The sequence below is a fragment of the Platalea leucorodia genome, assembly GCF_965183815.1.
Source record: "Platalea leucorodia genome assembly, chromosome: 6".
NCBI lineage: Eukaryota > Metazoa > Chordata > Aves > Pelecaniformes > Threskiornithidae > Platalea > Platalea leucorodia.
Genome location: NC_138828.1, coordinates 62,155,320 through 62,179,007, shown reverse-complemented (window position 1 = coordinate 62,179,007; position 23,688 = coordinate 62,155,320). Strand labels below are relative to the sequence as shown.

Here is a 23,688-nt window from a genome sequence, read left to right as displayed (position 1 = left end):
TATATTTGCTGGATGAGCAAAACTAGCAGTGAGCAAAAATAAAAACACTTTAAGAGTTTTTTTTTAAACTAGAAATTATTGAAACTAAAATGGAAACATAGTTCACAATGCATGTTATTTAGTTTTATGCTTTAATACAAGCTGCGTACACCCAAAAACACTCTTTAAAGAAAACTCCCATGAAATATTTAAAACCGAACCCACCATGCTATTAAGTATGCCTACATATGCTTCTGTGGAATTCTGAGGTATATCTAATTATCAATACTAGTTTTTGGAGGACTAAGAATACATCCAAAAACTGTTGTTGGGAAGCAGGGGAAGATTTTGCTAGGTATTCAGAGTTTCCTATAATCTCTTCTATCATGACACTTGTAGGTATAAGAACCCTGTTGCTTGTAATGTCTAAAGGCTTTGTGTGAGGTACCAAGAAAAAAATGGCATGCAGCTCACTTAAGTTCCATATTACTTCTACTACTGCTCTCTGCAGTAGGTTTTCAAAAAAACTTAGTCACGGCACAAGCTGTAGGCATTCCTAAACATTGGTTTATTTTTAAAGCTTACAGTAATGCATAATTATAATAGCTAAATGAGCAACTGACACGAACTCCTTTTACTAAAGTGTCTGTGAAATAGTAAGATAAAAATTTTGTACTTCAACCCCTGACTCTAGCAGTTGCCATTTAATATCAGAAATGTTGATCCATTTGCCTTCCTTCTCTTTTTGGTACGAAAGAGAAAGCTTGAGTGCTTAAGAGTTTGCCAAAGAGGTTGTCTGTTGTACCTTCATATCCTTATAAAGAAGCAAGTTTCCTTCCCGTAACACAAAATAACGCTCTTGAAATTTGTTTCCGGACAGTAGTTTTGATGGTTCTTCTTTATACTTCAGATTGCCTGCTTTCACGCTACCTTTCTCATTTTTCTCTATCAAGAAAATAAAAAAAGCGTTTTGTTAGAAGATTTTACAACACTGGAAGCTGCTAGTTTTTATGTGCCCCTACTATTACAGTTTATCAAAAGACTAAAATTATAATTCCACTGACTCATTATTATGTTATACACATAAAAAATTCAAAGTAATTATCTATAATAAATATACATAGTTATATATTACATTTAAATAGGTATTATATATTAATACATAAGAAAGGTATTCTTAAATATTGACATCATTATGATTTTAATTACTGGGGGAAAAAAAGTCTTCTTTGTTTCACTTCTAAGATAGATGGAAAGAATCCACCAACACACTTTAATTAGAAGAATCTTTTCAGAATAGAATGTGCAGTTAAGTCCAGAAGTACGACATGGATACTTTTAATCTCTGTGCTTCAGAGAGGAAACATGTTCCATAAAGATCTGATTTTGTCATGAGTCTATCTACATTTTTCTGTTTGAGCCAAAATACACACAGAAACACACATATATTTGGTAAAAATAATAATTAAAAAACCCCAATTCCCCCCCCCCCCCCCAAAAAACCCCAAAACCAAACCGAAACCACAACTTTGCAGTCAGCTTTATAAAACATTTAACTTTGTACTGAAAAGCTTTTATTTAAAAACAATATTAGAACCATTGGAGGTTTTCAATGTTAGAGACTAGATTTTTCAGTACATTCTCAGCAATTTGAAATTCTAAATAAAATGATACAAAAAAGTATTACTAGTACATATAAACTACTTCACCACCACTTCCAGATGTTTTTGGTTTTCCTATTCTGCCCAATATATGTATATATTTTTTTTAACTAGTTTATCAGCTTTTCCCAGCAAGTCCACTCTGAAATAGCAAAAACTTCTGACCACTAATTACAGGAATTATCATGCCGATACGACTCATGTATATAAAGGCAAACCAAAATAACACTTTAACAGAAGTAATGAACAACAAAAGAAAAAAAAAATTCCTACTTGCATCTTATGAAGTCTTTATGAAAGAGCACAAAATTCAGCAGAATTCTGAAGTATTCTTTTCTCCTTGAGGTAATTAGTGCTGGAAGCAGACTGCCAGCATGAAGAGAGAGCACCTAGGCAGGAGAGGAACTCTTCTCCTCCATTCTAGTCAACACCATTTCACTTTGAGGAGGGAGCCAAACTAATAGGGCTAATATTTCACTTACCCCAAAACACTACAGGATTTCTACTTATGCCATATTTTGGCTTTCACCACCTATTTTCTTTTGCTAAATGTAGATATTTCCTGTAAGTCATTCACTTATTTAGGAAATACTGAATAAATTGTTTAGGACTCCCAGAATGATACCACTAGTTTTTATAATATATTAATTTCAAGATAGTAAATAAAACTATGGTGTAAGGACTATGTGGTGTATGGAGAATAGCATCCTTACCCAACTACTCAATTGGCTTTTTTCATTATAATTTCACTTACGATTTCACCATCTGATATCAAAACTCTATTATTAAGAAGCAGCACACAATAAGATCTCAAAAAATAAGAATAAAATGTTTTAAATAAATCAACAATAAAAAGTAACACACAATACATTTTCATTTGGTCAGGAAAGACAGAAAAGACCAACTTTCATTGCAAAATTTTTTTTATTTGTGAAGAGCAGTATTACACAGCCACAGCTAAGTACACAAATAGTCATGCTTGAAAGCGACACTTGCTGTAACATGTACTAATGAAAATTATGTATTTTTTCCATCTTCATACATTCTGCTAAATGAGCAGTCAATATCTTCAAGTACTGCATGACATGCACAAAGCAGGCATGAGAGGTGACAAAGGAGAATTAAGAACTTGCGTGAAACATCATCAATGACCATAAAATGAAGGGTCTAATACAAATTTATTGCACGGTACTGTTTGCAACTACCTGTGTTTCAGTATTTATACTTTTTGTCCTTCTTTTAAAGAATCTGTGGACAGTTATTCCACATATGACTATTTAGGAAGAGCTCCAAAATTTTAATAGTGAGAAATGTATTAATGCGTTAGATGCATGGTTGTGCATGCACAAAAAGTACAAGTGATATCCAGTCTCAAACATCCAATTATGCAAATACATGTTGAAGTGCATACAAACAAACCCAGTTAGGTTATATCTCAAAACTCAGAGTCAGATTCTACTATCATTTGTACGGTGTAGAGAGACTTTGGGACTAACTTGAAAAGTTGTACCTCGATCGCATCTTTCATACTAGCTGAAAAGCAGCTGCTTAAAGAGTCAGAATTAAATTATTCCTTCTACTAACCCTAATTATTTGCAAAAAGAAGATAATTAAAAATTGTGTATCTAATTCCCTCTTGCTTTATATCTTAGTACAAACCGAAGTTATGAAAAACATTTAAAAATATAGAAGTTAAAAAGATAATAAACTATTTTGATTTCATCAAATAAAATCAACTACATTCTAATCAGCATATTTGTCATGAAAGGAAAATCTCAATAGAGTATTTCACAGTATTTTCGTTAGAGTTTAAGATAGAATCTAAAGCCAGAATCAATACATTTCAACAATTAAAATCAGAAGTTATTTGGATTGCCTCAGATGTAAGTGCAAATATACACGCATAGTTAAAAGAAGTGCTAACACATTCTCTCTTTGCCAATAAGAATATTTATTTCATGTTCAGAATAGACTATGAATCCTTATCCACACAATCACAATCTTTTTTTTTTTAAGCATACCAAACAAGAGTAGCAGGATACTTCCACATCTGTACCAAATTGGAAGATTTTAAATTTCTGCACATACCTCTCAATGATGAAAACTCATTCTAAACTTCACAGCATTCCTACCATAGCAAATCTATCAAACACTTGATATTTACAAAGATCTCTGAAAAGCCTGAAGGAGGAAAAATAATAATCCTCTAAACTGATGATATTCTACATCCTTTAGAAGCCAGTATTTAATACAGTAAACCTAAAATAATCAGCGTGTGTCCTAATCAGAATGATTTTTCACATACAAACTTTACAAAACATGTAGAACTTTCTAGAACTTTACAACTACTAGGAACTCGATGCACTCAATCCGTTCAGGACTGATCCACCTATGGTGTAGAAATTTGCGTTTCAAAGAATATCTCTGAACAATAGCTCCTGTTCTCAGGAATCAATACTTCCCACTCAAACGCCCAGCTTTTTACTGGTAAAATTTCAAGGACCTATATACACACACTTTATAGTGAATCTATTCTCTCATATTTTTCTAACAAATAAAACTTTAATGTAGGAAATTTTCAGATAAGGAGAAGAAAAGGGGTCTTGAAATAGAACTAAGCTGTACTGGGTATCTCTTATACCAAAATATAATGCACACCTTGCCCTTCTGAACATCACTTGAAAGAGTGCTCCTGCAACAAGCATGAAAAGTTATGGAATAAATTGTCAGGAGAGAATAACTAAAGATCTGGAGGAAAACAGAAAACTCATCAAGAATTTACTGAAACATATCACTAAAAATAAACTAATATATTTTTTCCTTGAAAAGGGAAGTTGATTTCTAGACAAGAGAAAATACAAATCTAGACCTCAATACAATGTTTGATATTGCACAGCATGAGAAATTAGTTTAAAATGGAGAAAATGAGAATGAGTGTAATAACTATGAAGAAGGAGAATGTACTATGTATAAGGAACATGGGGAAAGTTGCACTGACAGGGAAGACAATGATAAGTTGCCAAGATGAAACAAGGCTAATAGAGTTGTTCCTTTAGGCTCATTATTGAACCAACATTATTTCAAACGCCATTAAAGTCTGTGGAAGAAAAAGGAGAGAAGTGCTGATGACACAAAGCTCTGAGGTAACACTAATAGAAAAGAGGTCAGGAATATCTTAATTTACTCTAAGATTCTAACATAAATCAGAGAACCAAGGAAAATTCATGGAATTCAGTTATAAACATAATATGATCACAGCACTATTAATTTTACTGCAGAGGAGGAGGACATCCATCCACCCAGTTGTCCATTTGTATGGGCTTAATCCACTGTTAAAAAACATACTTCAAATAGTAGTGGTTGGACATCTGGCCTCAGACCTACTACTCAGCGAGGAGGAATTATCCCCGTAAAGAGCACAGAAGACTGAAAAGATGAAGGTCTCCCCTTCTTCCTTCAAGCCAGCAGTTATTTCTTGTGCACTTTGAGATGGAGAGCCCCAGCGTAACCACAACTGCCGCCTCCTCTAGACACGGGGAGCACCCCTTCCCCAGTGATCTCATCCTGTATCTTTTCTCACTCTGACACTATCTAATGATGAAGTACAACGTTTATCTGAAAAAACCCCATATATTTTTCTCCTGAAAGAGCTGCTTACTTGTTTTAACAAGTGTGTACAGATGCAAGATTAGAAACACAAACAATAAACACGATTTCTGCAACTACAAAATGTGGATGAATGGTGCAGACTTTCTGCGCATCTTTGCCTACACTTAATATATACACTGTTCTGCTGACTAGTGAACTTGTTCCTCAGTATTGCTAATGTTTCAGAGTAAATTTACTCTTTACTCTTTCCCTTCAAACCACTAAGAAAACCAATATAACTTATTTAATAAGTTTTTAATTATTTTAACACACACACAAAAAAATCAGTAAATGTAAACATTCAGTCAAAAGCCAGTGCATCTAGATTAAGGTCAAACTGAACAGAATTGATACAAACAATTACTGTGATGGGTTGGGAGAACAAACAGATGTAGAAATTAGAAGAGAAGACGAAGGTCAAATGGCAGATCTCCCCTCTAAATAGTACTACAATTTGTAAGTTGAACTTCAGACACTAGCCTAATCCTTATGTGTTTCTCAGAGCAGTGGTTCACATGGTCCTTATGACCCATTCTCTTTTCTGATTATACCTCAACACATACTGAGTGAGGTGATGGGAGTTCATATATCAAGCTTTTAATGAAGTACGCCATTTCTCTCTGTTCACTATCTGCTATGACACGTTTAGAGACAGTGAAACTCAAACATAAAAGTCATGAATAGCACACTCGTTAATGTTGGTTCATAATTGTGGAATATGCTTTTAGAGGAATAAAGGATGATGAGAGAAGGCTATTACTTTCAGAAGAATAAGCATAACAGCATAACTTTTAGTTCTTGAAATCAAGACAGAAGAGAGATATACATGGAGAGATTAATACCTCTGTGTATGGGGAAGAGATCTACAGGAAGAGATTACATATTTGAATAAATCACTGGATAAAATCAGATGGGCATTAAACCAGGCATCATGTGTCACCATCGCATGTTTTACAGTGACAGCATGCAGGATTTCAACTGCTTGAAAACAGGATAGTAATTTCTGAACATGTTTAACTTCTAAACTCCTGCTTCCCTCAAAGTGAACATTATGTATTATTATATAGGAGATTTAAATCCAGGTATTATGAACAAAAATAAAATAGGACTTGGGCAGCTTATAAATCATATTTTTCCACTATATATTTGAGCTATATTTCCTTTCAAGTGTCGGATCTAAATTCCTCATCCTTATTAAAGGCCACATACTCTAAGTCACTCAGTTGACATACTCTCTATGTCATTCAAATTGGCTTTGTAGTTTGGAGGCATCAGATCATATAGCAAAAATTATTATTATTATTCTGTAACATACTTATATAATTATATATAAATTATATGCTTTATATATAATGTAAGCATCATATATACAAGATATATGTCTATATAGTCCACAGAGAGAGAGAGTATAGTGTATTATACATGTGGACAGACTGTGCAGAACTGTACTATGGATAAAAGAGCAGTCTCAAGCTTCACAGCAGAAGTTCACAAACTGTGAAATGAAAGCAGAGTTTCTGTATACTTTTATGCTCAAATGGGAGAGCTCATAGTTTGTAGAAACAAGAATATACATATTTTCTATGTTTTAAAAGGAAGTCAGCATAACCCTCAGTAAATCAGTAACTTTTATAAAGTAGTAGTAATTCAGATGTTCTGGGACACTCTTCCCCAAGGAAACAGCTATCAAAGAATTGCCACACTCATATCCCCACATGAAATATCTTAAGTTTTAAAAAAGATACATACCACTGTAGAGCTTTACCATGTCTGCTGTTAGAAATCTCTTTATTATCAGATATGCAGTGCCAGGCTCTGGTAGTGAACTCCAGTGAAGAACTTGCTCTAGTACATTCTCTGTATAATGAAGAGGACGTTCTGAAAAAGGCCAGGGGAAGAAAAAAAAAAAAAAAAAAAAAAGTTGAAATAATAATAATAATAAAAAAAAAAACACAAAACCAAGATAGGAGGCCCTTAAATGTTAGACATGCCTATACACAACACTGTCTCCTACACTTTGACCTATAGAAGAAAAACACTGCTTTCAAAATAAGACAATTAGGCACTTCATTGACTTTCTGCAGCACCACCTTTGCTGGCAGGGTCTGCACAGGTAACAAATATCAAATTAAACAAGCAATAGTCAGATGTTCAGTGATTCTTTTGTATTTAGTTATGAATATTTTCTTATGCAAAGACACTAAAACACTGCTTTCAAACTAAATACAAAAGTTAGGAACTATCACAGGGCATACCTAAATATGATCAAACAGAACTGAGACCTGCAGCTATAATGGGCCTCATTAGCCTAGGCTTGATACAAAAATGAATCATCATAGCTACCAATTCTCTGCAATCAAAACCTAAAGAATTTGGAGCAGTTACTGTGAAAAAAAGATATTTGCATAGATTATATTGTCTGTTAATGATCAAAGCAGACTGAGACAGACTCTTGGTTTCATTACATTCCTGTTACTACAAGGGAAAAGTATGTGGTCTTATTAGGTCTTCTCCCTGTTGCTGTGGTTGAGGAATTTCCAGACTTGCACTTTTATATTCCAACCTCATACAAAGAGTACAGCAAGATTAAAATACCAATAGATGAAGGCATGACTAGACTGTATGTGTGCACTTCAACACTTCAGTTGCTCAAATATACATTCGTTGATAGATCGGTATCATCGATCCTAAAATAGAAACTCTGAGACCCTTTCACAGGATTGAAAACGAGCAGCGATAAGGAAGTCCAGCCAGTACTCCATATACCAAATGAAAAGTAGGGAAGACTTTGCAAATAGTTCCTAAATCTGCATTACCAGATCCAGCAGAAATCTGAGTGTGACATGTACTGAGGTATCATACAAGGCAACATGGATATGGATGGAGGGAGATTGTACAGTTCCCCTATCTATTAATCCTTCCTCCACATACACACAGGCCTGAAGGCTTTCACCTGCTCAGCAATAAGCACCTACTATAATTCATGAAAGAACAAAAACCTTAACGATGGCTTTGAGGGCCACAACTTAGAGCAGTGGATCCAAGTGTCATTTTATCTCCAAAGAGAGATTTTTCCAAAAGTTCTGAGCTCCCATTTGCATACCAACTTATGCAGGTCAGGCCTTGAGAAGAGCTGGGTACAGCTCCTGGAAAGTCACACCTGTGTGACACCGTCACGTTGGGTCAGGCAGTCTAGCCCTACGTCTCTTGAGTACTGAGGGGAAAAGTATGCCGCCATAATCTCATTTTTCATTTCTGCTAGGGCAGATGAATATGAAATGTCAACAGCTGCTTTGGGACTGTCCAGCACTATACTCTAGCAGAACATATTTACCTTACCTATAGACTTGTTATACCACATAGATATATAAAGATTTTATTATTCAGACATGACAACAAAGCAGCCTAACAAAAACACCATTCTGTAGACAGCAGCTCAATCCCTACTTTATAACACCATTTCTTCTGGCCCTTTTGTTTGAAATGGTTAAACTTTTTAAGTTTCCTTTCAACTTTTGGGAAACTGGATGCTGATGTGATAAAGTTAAAACAACTTTTTGCCTTTGTACAAGACAGGAAAATCCATTTTAAGGAGAAGAACTTCACAAATCTAAGGCAGGAAACACTGGCAAATCACCACATCTTCCTAGAACACCAGCACTCCCAGAGTAAACACCTACTGTTTTATTTATAGTTACATTTAAGACCATCTGTCATTATGGATTACACGGTACATAAATCATCATGCTGAAATGCATTAGCTATTTTACTGGCAACACACCTCATTTACAAACTATCCATCAAGCACAAATTACTAAAAAAATTATACACCCTATTTTGTAAAAGCATATGGTATTGAACATTCTGCATTATGTTAGATAAAATTATCAATTATTTCAAATTTCTATATGCAAATAATTTAGCTGATTTTTAATACTGCAGTTTTAGCACTTTGAACAGCAAGCAGTCAACACATATGTCCAATTACCCTCTTACTTAGGTCGTCGTATGCTGGTAAAGATCCAAAACCAGTCATTTTCACCTTAAACAACACTAAATATCAGGAGAAAATTAGTTTTTAGGAAATATAAGATTCTAATTTTCTCGACTTCTCAGGGTTCATTTTCAGGGCAGTATATCTTAAAAAGTAAAATAACTCCTACAAAGTTTCAGGATAGAGTGTAACAAACTGAATACCACCACGCACTGGACAGGTATCAGGCTGTGGCAGGAACAGAAGTAGAAAATTCATTTCTGTCAGAAAGACACTGTGATGTACGTTTGAAACAAATATGCAAACTTTGTTTCTGTCATGACAGGTCAGAATCTCAACTTAATTTGTAAATGCCTTAGATTATGTAATGTTCAATGGTGTTTGTTAAATGATGCTAGTAAGATCAACTTGCAGCAGCAAAGACTCAAGTAGATTTTCAGTTCTTTAGTGTCGCATTTGGACCAAAGATTGCACAGGACTATTTTTAGTCTGTTATTTTCTCTGTGTTTCAGCCTTTTGAAAATCTGCTAGATTCAGCCATAGCACCACAGGAGTCCTCCTGATTAAGCGCCCCTTACTACATGCATTATTTTTATTTTTCAACATTATTAATTCAGTTTGCCTGTTCTGATGCACAGATTCTTCCAGAAAGGGGTCCACAAAGCAGACATTTCATCAACACAGTGTCTACCGATTGGAGCCAGGTGCTGAATTAGGACTTTATTTAGTTTGCTTTTTGCTTGTTTATTTTGTTTTTAAGACACTGGTATGTCACTTCTACTTTGGATTGTAAACTCTTGTTTCAATGGGATACACTCTAATCCCTTGCCAATATTTATTGTCCTATATAGGGCCTGTCTTGTCTCACTCTAAGCCTAATTTTGCTGATCTTCCGTAGTCATTAGCTGAGACAACATTTCTAGCCCACACTAAAATACTAGTTGTTGCACCCAAATACCTCAAAAAGCTGCTGCAGGGTCTGTCTTTGGTATTTACTTTTATGTTCTCTTGGTCATATCTAGTTTAATTTTCATTTGCCTGTAAATGTTATATATCAAGTTTAAGAAAACAGAACTCCTTCTTCAAATTTTTCCATTACTTAGTCAAAAGAAACAGGATTTCTAGGGAACTTGTAGGAGTTATCAGGACCCTTCTAAAGATAATAGATGCTAGCACTCTTCGTCAGTTGACTCTTGCATCTATGAATCTGGAAATGAAGTCTGTTACAATTACACAGCATCACCACAAGACTGCAAGATGCAAAGAGGGATCAGGATCATTTATTTTAAGTGAAAAAGGAGAATGTAATTCCATTCTCGTTATTGATACTGCCAAGGTCAAGACTGAGTATATCAGGAATACTTGTAAATCTAAAGAGATTATTGTAAGCACATCTGAAAATCAAGTACAACAAAACTATTCAAACACTCTTGGAACGTTTAGTAATCTTCGTTTTCTCCATTTTTTATGTTTGTTTGTTTGTTTTTTTCCTTAACTTGAAAATAGGTATCTTCATTACAGAAATAAACTAGCCCACAGTCCACTTCTGTAACATGAAAATAATAAGAGCAGCAACTTACTGTGAAGTGCAAACAGACGTTGCTTTTTACTAAAATACTAACATACATATTTCTGTCCCCCATGTATTCTTCAAAAATCAGATGATATTAGTGAGTATTCATTGAAATACGTTTTAATTAAAAAAAAAAAACTCGATTACTTTATGTCAAGTATCTCTAATAATAAAGCGCCAGCTCCAGCATGCATAAAGCACTCCCAATGTTAAAACCTTTTTACAGTTCATGAACATTGGGAACATGTGACATTTGCTCCTGTTGGCAGAACCATATTTAAAACAAATGTTTATGCCTCCTTTTTCATCCACATACATAAAATAATTGACTAAATAATAAAAAGGATCCCTTCCCCTAAGTATTACATGTATTTTCTCATTTCATTTTCTGAAAAACATCATTTCTTATAAAATCAACTGCTGACATTCTAATGAAAATAAGTTTCTTCGAGACTTATTCTAAGACCTACTTTTCTATAGCTGATGAACTGCAAAGCAGAGTAATATAAAGAATATTTTTTCAGCCCCCAATTTATAAGCATTTTAAAACAATTCATCACATTATTTCTGGCAAAGTATAGAAAGAAATCATGTAGATGTCTCAGTAACCAAATGTAAAAAAATGGCATGAAGGCTAATTTTTGTTTTGTTTCCATAAACATTTTAGTAACCCTTTAAGTAAGCTTTTGATTATGTTAAGTATTGAAAAATAAAAACAATAAAATTTGATGACCATACATAAATTTAAGTGTCACTAACCTAGTTCTCCATTTTCAAGTACTTCAAAAGCAGCCCAGATATCATCTTTGTTGGGAATAATGTTTTTGATTCCTAAAACATCATTAGTTAATTCTTCTGCTTCCATCAAAGGTGATACCTGTAATACAAACTGAGTCAGTTTATAATATATCACAGTTCCCGATTTCTGATTTATTTTTGCAAAGTCTTCCTTCCTGCTATTGACTTTAAAAAAGAAAAAAAAAAGCAGCAGATATACTGAGTTGGAAACACATAAATTTTTTATCAGACTCCAGCATGCTTTCCTTATTTTGTTCCATGAAATTGAAGTTATAATTTTTAGCTGACTGATAACTTGGTAACTTGAAATTCCTTTTCTCTACCCTTGAAAAATTAGGAAAAAAAAACCAAAACAAAACCCTTGATATGTTTTCTTGGGTATGGGAAGGTAAATATTACAGAAGTACCATTTTTTTAATCTTAGCAATGCATATTCCCATTTTTATTCCTATTTAAAAAAGCATGTTTTACGTGCATGTATGTATCTATGTGTGTATCTATATATACCACAAACCACATATATGTACAAACACAAGTGTTTGAGAGTCTCATGCTGAACAGAACAAAAAGGAAACAGAAACAGAAATGTATAACATTTTAAAAAAATGCACTCCCCTAAATTTTCTACTTCCTTCTTAATAATACTTGTCCTTTGTCATTATAGAAATGAAATTTTTTTCCTCAACATTCAAACAATAGAGCACTACTACATGGAGATGAGTGTGTTTAAAATACACTATCAGATGCAAGGCTGAAAAATCTCAATTATAGTAAGTAACAAGCTTTGGTTTCTTAGCACTCAGGAAAGCAGATAGCCACTGGCAAAAAGAAAAATCAGCAGGAAGGTCATTTAAATGGCCTTGTACTATTGAATAAAACCAGCATTCACTGTGTACTTGTTAATGTTCTTGTGTGTTGCAGCCATAGAGCTGCAAGAATTTATACCACTGTATACTGCCGTAAAACTAAAGGAGGACGTCTCCCCTTTAAAACTGTATAACATTCTCCTTAAAAATGCATAACAATCAGTCTTTACAAAATTTAGGCAACACAGCAAATTAAAAAAAAAAAAGATTATTTAAAAGAATTGTGATAGATATAAATTCATGCTTTAATTATGTAATTGTATAAAACCATGTACAAAAATAAGTTTGGTATATTTCATGAGAAAGTGCTTAGTAAAAACACTGTATCACTTCTATATACTAACCCTGATTATAATACTACAGTCTGGCTCCTTTCTTTCCACGTAAACTTCAATAAGCAAGTCTCCAGCCTGGGAAACCTAAAACAAAACACAATTTAAAAAAAAACATTAGACTGTCTTAAAAATATTTTAAATATTCTTTTAAATTGAGAAAGTACAATTATTATTATCTAGTAGATGTGCTAGAACCTACTGAACGCAAACTTTTTTTCACCCACTTATCTACAAAAATATTGCAAATGTTGACTCTAATGGGAAAAACTGCACTACATTCGCTTTTATTTGACTACTGTAAGGAAAAGAAAAAAAAACCCAACCAACCTACTCACAGATTCAGGGGGAAAATCTAAACCCTGACTAAATCCAACAGAAACATATCAAACAAAATGAACAGACTTTACAAATATACATTCAAGAACAGGAAAACTAGGGGAGACGTGAAATAAGTGGAAATTTTAAATTTATATTTACGACTGCTAAGACATGAGTGTACCTTAGTATCTTAAACTGTCAGAACCATAACTCTTCCTTAAAGGTTAGCCAGGCTCACTTCAGAGCCGAAACAGATGAACAAAATTTAAAACCATGAAAAAAGACAAGACAGGAACCACACACTAAAACGAGTTACTTAAAAATGAGAGGAAAAATTACAAGTAACAGAATATTCCAGTCATCTAGCCATATGTACACATCCAGATAATCAAAAATCATTACTATGAAGACTACATTTATGATTATTAATCACAGCGTAAACATGTCATTACACAGTTAAAAAAGGAATCAAACCAAATGCTCTTGATATCAAGCTCTGTTAAAGACAGCTCTTCAAATTTGTTGAATAGATATCTAAACTTGATGTACAATGTTAACATGTGGAATAATTAGAGGATAAAGCAAATGTATTACATAATATATAATAGTTTAATATACTCAATACCAACAAACATAATTTAAGGATGTCTAATAATACAGAAACTTACAAAGAAATTGGAAAGTCAGTAAATCCAACATTTTATGATCAAGGAGAAAGATCTGATTCATAAGAAGGAATTTAGACATCATTACTAGGTTTGCTTATCTAAGGCAATAAAATTATCTTCATGGATGAGAAATTACTTCACTTTTCTACAGTTACAAATGTCTCATGTTTTGACTGCTCTAATTCCCTTGCAGTATAGTCATAAGCATCTTCAAGAGATTGTAATTCATCCCAGTACCAAAAATATTTTCTAAAACTAAAGACGATGATCAGAACATAGGAAGAAAAAACAAGGCAGAAAACTGGACCTTTCAGGAGGTGTACCCTTTTATTAATAAGCCAATATAAAGAATTAATAATCAAATTAACATGAAGAACAACAATTTGTGTCTTAATTTTGAGAACAGTATTCATAGTGATGCTACTTATTTATATATCACTACAGAGGAAGAGGTTAAGAAAAGTAAAAAATCTGCATCATAGAATAAGATATGGAGAAAATGATAGAAACAGGCAAGCTTTGGGATACATTTTGACTAATTTACAGAAGCTAAAACTACATTTCTATAGAAAAATAAATGGCAGCACTCAATTTTAAAGAACATTAACATTCTAAAAAACAGTGACTTTAAAGTTAGTTTAGCCTCTGAGAATAGAAAACTAATGGAAACATTTGTGAGGAAAAACATTACAAAGCTACTTTGAAGAAAGCAGCTTAATTATAGTGGCACAGACTCAAAAAAGCTCATTTAGTTGTAAAATTTGCTTTTCAGATGATATTACAGAAAAAGGTTGGAAATAAGAATGAAGCTGACATTTGATTTCCACTGGGCTCATGTAAACAACCGTATGGAGAGAAAATGTGATGTAAATTACAGCAGCAAACAGAAACAGCTGGCCTAAGTATATGGTGGACAGAAAATGAAGAGCAGCTAATGAAGTGCCACCTGGAACAGAACTTCAGTGACATTTCAGACATGAGAACTTCCAGGCCTTCAGCAGAAATTTGGTTCAGTTGTTCTCTGAACACTCTGCGTCACCAGCCTGGAGATAATTCTACTATAGCAACCTATATACTCAAATGTATTAAGTCCCACATAAATGATTTTCCCACAAATATGCGCACGTTCTGATGCAATGATGTCAGACCATCAGATGTTAAATGAAACACACAATTCTTAATTGTATCTGCTTGAGGCCTAACTTGCCAATCACCCATGCTGTTACATCACTTCGTCTGCACCATGTCATCAGTTTTAACAGCAGCTGGAAGCCCATCCAAAAAAGTTCCCAAAGAGCTACCTCTCCTGCATGAGCCTGAAGTCCAATCTATGTGCTACATGGTCTGCATATGCAAGTCTTGCATATGCATGGTCTTGCAACCTGCTTACAGGCTGAATGATGGTAGCTACTGACAGAGGAAGCAGAGCAGCTGAAAAAGAATATGTTCCAGCATACCCCCTTCTTTCACTGAAATAATGAAAGATATCAACTTAAAGCTATATCATTCAAACTAACCACTGGTTCTATTCTGAAAATGTTTATCCTATTTCAGGTCTGTACTGGCAAATACAGCGCATGGTAATTGGCTGGGGTCTGGCTATTCTTTATATAGTGTTAATGAAAACATCAAATACTAAGTTGGACTTAGCAGCAGCAGTTTAAAAGAAGTTTATATGGCCAAGGCTTGTAAAATATAAAGTGTAGGCATCCATATAATCTAGTCTTCCAAAATTAGGAGTAATATGCACTTTATACTCATGACAGAAGTTATAAATGTAAAGTATAAGCAAAGAGGAAGTTCAATCTTTTTTCAAAAGCACTTCACGTTAGGCCAGGTCTGGCTCTAATGTATTCCCCCAACAAAACCTATGGACAACACCATGGACAGTTAGGGAAATATTGAATTCTTCCAGAGAAAATGTTATATATAAAACCTCAAAACATCCTTGTAACCACCTAGAAGAAGCTTCTTCAGTCAGTGGGCTTCAGGCAGTAAATATTTTGCAATAATAGAAAGTGGACCACCTTTGATTAGAATTACTCCCTTTGCATTGAAGTGGTCCCAGGCATTAGACATCCATGCATGTCACGTTATGTGCACATGGAGTTTCAGAAAAATGTATTTTTAAATTGAAACACTAGTTACATTAATCATGTCTGCTACAGAAAAATGGGCAACTGGCATAAAATGTTCCACAGCTGAATTCGGAGGGGAAAAATGTTCATAGTCACAATCAAATTGCTACAAATGACAGTCAGGCTCTTGAGGACTCCATTCCTCAGTTGTTATATTCAAGGGGTAATAGGCGGACATAACAGAGAGAATGCAGTCCCTATCCTTAAAAGCAGTTCAAATTTCAATTTATCAACCATTAAAAGGCAGAAGTTTTGTTCCAATGTCCACTGTCTGTTTAGAAAGCTAAAAAGAAAAAGGCCATTATCTCTGGGGCAAGTGCTCCCAAACAACTAAGGTCTCCTGAGTTCATATTTGCTAGCTTGACTTCTAGTGGCTCTTTTTCCAGGAAATGCCATACAGAGTAAAGATACCAATGATTTGATAAGATCCAAAAATATTTTCTAACTCAGCGTTTCATGATGTCTTCAGATACAATATTGACAGAGATTAATTAAAAAAAAGCCAGCAGCTCAGTTACTGTTTTCCTCATAACAGGTTGTGAAAACATGTACTGAATATTAAGAATCCATGTTTTCCAAGTAGGAATCTGGAACCACTTCAGATACACAATTTTAAAAATGCCCCAGTGAACAAGTTTTTTCTAAGGATTTTGTATTACTTATTTTCTTTATAGGGAGAAGAACATCAACCACAGCTTTAAGCTGAGTTCATTGTCCTATTTGGGAAACAGGGAAGCAAATCATTCCATATATTATTTTCCATTTTATGCCATTCAAGTCTATATTAAAGAGTAAAGCCATAAAACAATGTACACAATTTATAGTGCACATCCATTTTGTCCACACAATACAAATAATATAGCATAAAATATCTGATTAGGTCTTAATAGTAAAATATTTCTAGAAGAGAGGGAAAAAGGTGGTACTTTACTACAATAATTTTTCATTAATAATCAATTTTTCTGTCTCCTTTTCATGTTGAGATTTTCTAGCATACACATTTCTGATATCTTTTTCCTTTGTTTATGTAACAGTTCGTATGGAAATCTAAAGTGTTTGGTGACATAAGGTCTTGAGCAATGCAAAAAGAGACAAAACAATTTTCTGTGTTTAATTTCACAATAGCGATCCTCAAAACAATCACTTATGTACATGGGTATCCAACAAATTAGCCTTTTCTATTAAAACATTCTTGGTACCTAAAATTTCCTTTCTTACTTAGGACTGGTGCCATCTTGGTAAAGCTGAGGAACTCAATCCACCTAACCATTAAACTCATCCAGGATACACTCTGAATGAGCCCACTACCAAACCCAATGATTTGAATTCACATTTCCAAGACAATGCCGTAACAGATAGGTTCTAAGTTCTTCCATGTGATTGTAAAGTTGTGGAAGGATTGTGAAGAGGTGGAATCAGATACAAAGGAAATAACACACTCCAGTGCATCTAATAAAGCTGTACTACACTGTAACCACAGATATTCAAGAGAAGGAAAAATGCATTCAGGTCAGCCCTTACCTTGCTCAAGGAAGTATTTAGCCTCCTCATTCCTCATCTGCATACTAAAATGGAAGAAAATGTTCCAGTTTTTTAGAAAGTATCTTAAGATGATGGTTTGGGTCTGTGAATCAGTATCTGACACACACATATTCAGGCATACAAGAAGGAAGACTTTAAGAGGCTCCTTCTTTCAGCATCCAAGCTACTGGCTAGGTCAGAAGGCTTCCTATGCAGCATGCTGACTGTTAAGACTCCAAGTCTCCCTACCTATTTCACAAGTAACTTAAGTGCTTAATCTGGGACAGAACAGTATATCTGGGATCCAGGAGCCTTGCACTAAATTCTTAAAATGGAAATACTGCTTCTTACATGACACAATGCCTGAGTTCATGCCACCAGCAACCTAACAGAATCAACCTGGAAAGAACCAGGGCACACTCTGGTCAGGCCTCTGCCCTGAGCAACTGGGGTCCCAAGATTACAGAGCAAGCCAGGGAGTGCTTCTGCACCTCAGGTAAGGTTAGCCGTTGTGCACCTAAGACCTTTGGACTTTCACAACTCTATGTGGCATGCAAACACAAGACCTCCTGCCCGGGGTGGGGGGTGGGTGGGGGTGGGGGTGGCGGGTGGGGGCAAAAAGCAATGCTGAGATGGAAATCATAGCTGTAGTGTAATAACTTACTCTAGAAATTACACTTAACGCATACAGCAAAAATTCACAGATAGATAAACCCAGCTGATAACACTGTTCAGGGAAATTTATTATCAGTGACATGTCATATCTAGGAGACTCAGTAGGTAGAATCCATAGTCCAGCTGAGACTCTCTCATACATCATATCTAAGTATTTAGCACTTATTTACCACATTCTTTAGAGAAATTTTTTTCTCATGGGATAAAAAAAATAGATTTTCAAACGTATAGGTTTAAATACAATTCCTAATGCATTTCTTTTTAGCCCTTTCTCTCCCTTTAAACTAAAGTAGCACATGCCATTTTCTTCTATTTTGTAAGTTCTATTTGTACAAGCATTCTCTGTGAAACTAAAAGGAGTCATTTCGAGCAATGTGTTAAGAATGAATAAGAACAAATTTGACAGCTGCATACCACCTAATAAAATAAGAAGTCCTTTCACCACCGCCTTCCAAATTTTAAGTACAATAAAGCACTGCAAATCATTCCTTTCTATTTATGAGGCCTGGATGAATGAGCAAAGAGCTCCTGACTGAACTCAGACATACAAACGAAGCATAGAAGAGAGGGAAGCAGGGGCTGTCCCATTGTGCAGGTTAGAAAAAACGTGGCTGACCCCAAGTTAGAGCTTGCAAGGGATGCAAAGGGCAATAGGAAAGGATCCTACATCTAGATAAACAGCAAAAGGGAGACTAGGGAAAACACAGGCCCACTGCTGTATAGGGTAGAGAACCAGGTGACAAACCACACATAAGAGGCCAAGGTACTCAATGTTACTTCTTTGCCTCGGTCTTTACTGATAAGACTGACCTTCAGGAATCCCAGGCCCCTGAAACCAGAGGGAAGGTCTGGAGCAAGTTAGATTACCCTCAGTGGAGGAGGACGAGGTTAAGGAGCACTTAAGGAAACTAGATGTACATAGCGAATGCTGAGGAATCTCACTGATGTCACTGTAAAGTCACTCTCAATTATCTTTAAAGAGTCATTACAACTGGGAAAGGTTCCCGAAGACTGGAAGAGCACAAGTATCTATCCCATCTTCAAGAAGGAAGATTTGGGGAGCTACAGGCTGATCAACCTCACCTCAGTCCCTGGGAAGGTGACTGAGAAAATCCTCCTGCAAAGCATTTCCAAACACATGAATGAGAACAAGGTGATTGGGATTAGTCAGCATGGACTTATGAAGGGGAAATCATGCTTAATCAAAATGACAGTCCTCTACAATGAGGATACTAGTGGATGAAGGGATAGCAGTGGATGTTGTTTACCTCAGTTTCAGTAAAGTCTTTGACAGTGTCTCTCATAACATCATCATCGAAAAGCTGACAATGTACAGGTGAAATAAGTAAACTAATGTGGACTGAAAACTGGCTGAGAAGCCAGGAGACCATTAATCTTCATCAATGACCTGGATAATGGGACAGAGCACATCCCCAAGAAGTTTGCAGATGGTACTAAACCGGGAGGAGCATCTGATACATTCAGAAGGACCTTGACAGGCTGAAGAACTGGGCAGAGAGAAACCTCATGAAGTTCAACACAGGGAATCCAAGTCTTGCACCTTGGGAGGAGTGATCCCAGGTATCAGTACACATTGGGGAATGGTCAGCTGGAAATCAGCTTTGCTGAGAAGGACCTAGTATACAACAAGCTGATCATGAGCCAACAATGCACCCTCACAGAAGAGAATGCCAACGGCCTCCTGGGATACATTAGACAAAGCACTTCCAACAGGTTGAGAGAGGTGATTCTTCCCTTCTATTCAGCGCTGGTGAGGCCACACCTGGAGTACTGTGTCCAGCACTGGGCTTCTCAGTACAAGAAAGATATGGAACTACCAGAGATAGTTCAGTGAAGAATCACCAAGATGATGAAGGGACTGTAGCATCTTTCATATAAGAAGAGGCTGAGAGAGTTGAGACTGTTCAGCCTGGAAAAGGCTTGGGGGGAATCTTATCAACATGTACAAATATCTGATGGGAGGGAATAAAAAAACCTGAGATACTCTTCTCGGTGACATCCAGTGACAGGAGGCAATGGGCACAAATTAAAAACACAGAAAATTCAATCTGAACACAAGAAAACAATTATACTGTGAGGATGGGCAAACACTGGAAGAGGTTGCCCAGAGAGGCTCCATCCTTGGAGATACTCAAAATCTGATAGGACACAGTCCTAGGCAACCCGCTCTAAGAGTCCTTGCTTGAGCAGCAGTGTAATTAGACTAGATGATCTCAACAGGTTCCTTCCAACCTAGACAACTGGAATCAAGCTGCATCAGGGGAAGTTCAGACTGGACATTAGGAGAAGGTTCTTCACTAAGAGGGTAGTCAGTCACTGAAACAGGCTTCCCAGGGAAGTGGTCACGGCACCAAGCCTGTTAGAGTTCAAGAAGTGTCTGGACGACAGTCATGTTTTTGTTTTAGGTAGTCCTGCAAGGAGCAGGGAGTTGGACTTGACGATCCTTATGGGTCCCTTCCAACTCGAGACTTTCTATGATTCTATGATAATTCTGTGACAAGGTAGCAGATTTTATTTCATTTTAAGGTTATTTTATATTATTTTATATTTTAAGGCTAAGATATTACTATTTTTTGTAAAGAATTTAAAGCTTAGCCATGTGCGTTATGAGAATCAAGCCAGAGTCTATTAACACATTAGGCATAACCATCAGTTCAGAAAGCTGATTATTAATGCTAGAGACTTTGCTGACAGCAAAATAAGAACAGTTAAAAATTCCAGTTCGATCTTTCTATAACTCTGCCTACCAACAAGCTGGAGAGTCCCAGGGAAACAAGTCCAAACAGGCCCAATTATTCATGAAGGTTCCAATTTGATTATAAAGTTTAAAATTTGGAAGACTAGCTTTTCAGGTGCTGGAAGTTTTTTAATAGAAACCTTACCAATTTTAGGAAGCCTGGACTTTTATTTTAAAAAAAAAAAAAAACAAAAACCAAAAAAAACCCACAAAAGCAAGTCTCTCTCTTTTTCTTCAATAGGCAGCCTACCAAATACAATACACCTCATAAAGGTGATTTCACAGTGGAATTGGGGTGGAAAAAATAAAGAACAAAACCACTTTATTTGGGTCTTCTTTATATTCCTCACAGCTTCAGTTTTAGACAAACCCACCTAGCCAGCAGTTGCTACTATATTATTCAACCTGTCAACAGCCTTTCAGTTTCCTTTCTACTTTTTCTCCCTGTCTAATCCAAATGTCTCCACTATCTCTTTCTCTACTCATGAAACTCCTCTCATATCTCTCTAATTTTTCCAAAAGGTATTATAAACATTTAACCATTCCTAGAGCTTCCCAGCGTTGCTTGGAAAATGTTAATAGCGTAACAAGCTGTTACAAGCATTTTTTTGGTTATAATACCACAGTAAAGAATGTATTTAGAAGTCTGTGCATTTCCGCTATCTTAGGCTTGAAAATGTTATTCTCTAATCTCAATAAGGTCCTTTTCATGGACCTCAGAATTAATAAGTTCCATTAAAGAGATTTCAACCCCTGCCTTGCAGAATACTCTTAGGGATATCAAATCTGTTGGGTTTTTTTTGCCATTACCAGGGCAGTTGTTTCCATTCTGCAAGACAGACACTAGAAGTAAACTTTAAATTTTTTCCCAGTGACTTGGTCACTCCCCACCAGGCATCAAAAGGAGGAAATAGGCATTCTACCTTCTATATGCACATTCACAGTAGGCCATTATGGTCAGAAAGCTTCATGCCACTCTGACCCAGACAATAAGGGAATATGAGATAAAAATAAGGCTCCAGACAGCAATTCACAGAACATGCAGTTTCAACATGTATTTGCAAGACCCTGTCTTCTGAATGATGGCTTACAAAGTACCACAAAACTGTTCCTGGAAGGAGGAAGGCAGCCAACAGACAAAGCATTATAGATTTTTTTCTGCTAGGTTTCTATTAGTTTTTAAAGCCCTATAAGCTCCAAATTCACTGAAAGCTCCTCCACTACTTTAGATTTCTGAAAAAGCTTTTAAGCTCCCTACATTTCCTTTCACCTCTCTTAATTCAACCACCTTGGTAGTGTTACAAAACTTATCAATTTTTGCTTTAATTAGGACTGTACACAAATACCATTCAGATAGTGAAACATGCTATCACTTCACTGTTTCTTACCACTCTGAAGTTATGCAAAAGTTGTTACAGGTAAGACTGGAATTCAAGATGATAATAAGTGGCATAAGATCTCCCATTTCCTTCTATTGTACCACGAAGTTCAGTTTCACTGTTAGTATGCATCTGAAGCTTCCCCAAATAATATTTGTGCTTTGGGGTTCTAGAAATGGTCACAAAACAGGATGTGGCTAAAGATTCAGATGCTTTAAACTCAAAGGCATGGTGAAACTCTAATGAAGAGAGACCATGTATACCCAAAGCTCATGAAATAATAAAAGTATTAATATACACTTGAAGGTATATAATATGCATGTTTAAAATTAAAAAAAAAAAACCCAGGTCATCACTTTCACACTTGCAAATGTTGACCATTTCCTTCTAGTACAATTTATGAAGCATAGTAAAAGCATGTAACAACCTGTAAGTTATCCCAGTGTTCAGGCCAGAACATAATTCCACATTATGTTTTACAAAGAACTGTGTGCTTTTTCAGTTTATGCCTCCTCTTTTGTTTCATTTTATTTCCCTCAGCTCTGTAGTTAATAGCACTGGTCAGTATACAAGCTTAGAAATTTACATTTAGAAACCTACGTATAAAAATCTGTAAACAACAAAATAGTCTTTGTTGAAATTGTTTTCATACCAGTTGATATTTGCCACTTACCTGAGTGTCTTTCCACTTGGTAATAAAGCTGTTCTCTATATCCATTTGTTTGACCTGGTCTTCATTTATCTGTTTAAAATGGATCATTTTTGATCAATTAATAAGTATAAGGGAGCTAGTATAAAAATTACAACATAAACTAGCAAACACTAATTTAACATAATAAACTAAGATAAATACAAATATAGAGGAATGCTTGCACTTAACAACAGTAAATCATAAAAAATAAGGTAACAATAATAAATATTGTTACAATTAACAATACCAATAATCATGTTCTTACAGAAGCAGCTATGCAAAATATTCTATCAGTCAGAAACAGCACTTCATTGATAGGATTCGTTACTATAAACTTTATCAAATACATATCAGAAGAGAGAGGACTCCATGAAAAACTGCCAAACAATGTTATAGTGGCACAGTAAACTCTAAACCAAAATGGCTAATACAAATTGCTGCTAGTAGCATCTTTTCTATCCAGTTAGATTTAATGTTCTTTCTAGGCCTAAGGAACCAACACTTTGTCTAAAGTCTTTATTGTAACCACAGCTCAGAGAACTAAGAACACAGAATTCTTCCATGCTCTGGTTCTGATCAGGCCAATAAAATTTAGATAGAAGTATTATTTTTGATAGTCATAATCTTAAAAATTTTCTTAAAATCGGTATGCTGGTGTCAGCAAGAAGAATATTCACCATTTTGGA

At 35.3% G+C, this 23,688-nt stretch overlaps 1 protein-coding gene across 2 annotated transcripts in view; it reads right to left on the bottom strand.

Annotated features, from left to right (window-relative positions):
* Positions 1-23,688, bottom strand: part of ARAP2 (ArfGAP with RhoGAP domain, ankyrin repeat and PH domain 2) — a gene marked incomplete at its 3' end in the record, with an annotated part of 127,575 nt that overhangs the window by 14,798 nt on the left and 89,089 nt on the right. For both annotated transcript variants that reach the window (XM_082316375.1, XM_082316376.1), the window contains exons 25-29: positions 22,985-23,053; positions 12,864-12,938; positions 11,615-11,732; positions 7,038-7,166; positions 785-924 (exon numbers count right to left, since the gene is read on the bottom strand). In XM_082316375.1, the coding sequence (XP_082172501.1) occupies positions 785-924; positions 7,038-7,166; positions 11,615-11,732; positions 12,864-12,938; positions 22,985-23,053 (531 nt within the window). The remainder of the gene's footprint in view (positions 1-784; positions 925-7,037; positions 7,167-11,614; positions 11,733-12,863; positions 12,939-22,984; positions 23,054-23,688) is intronic.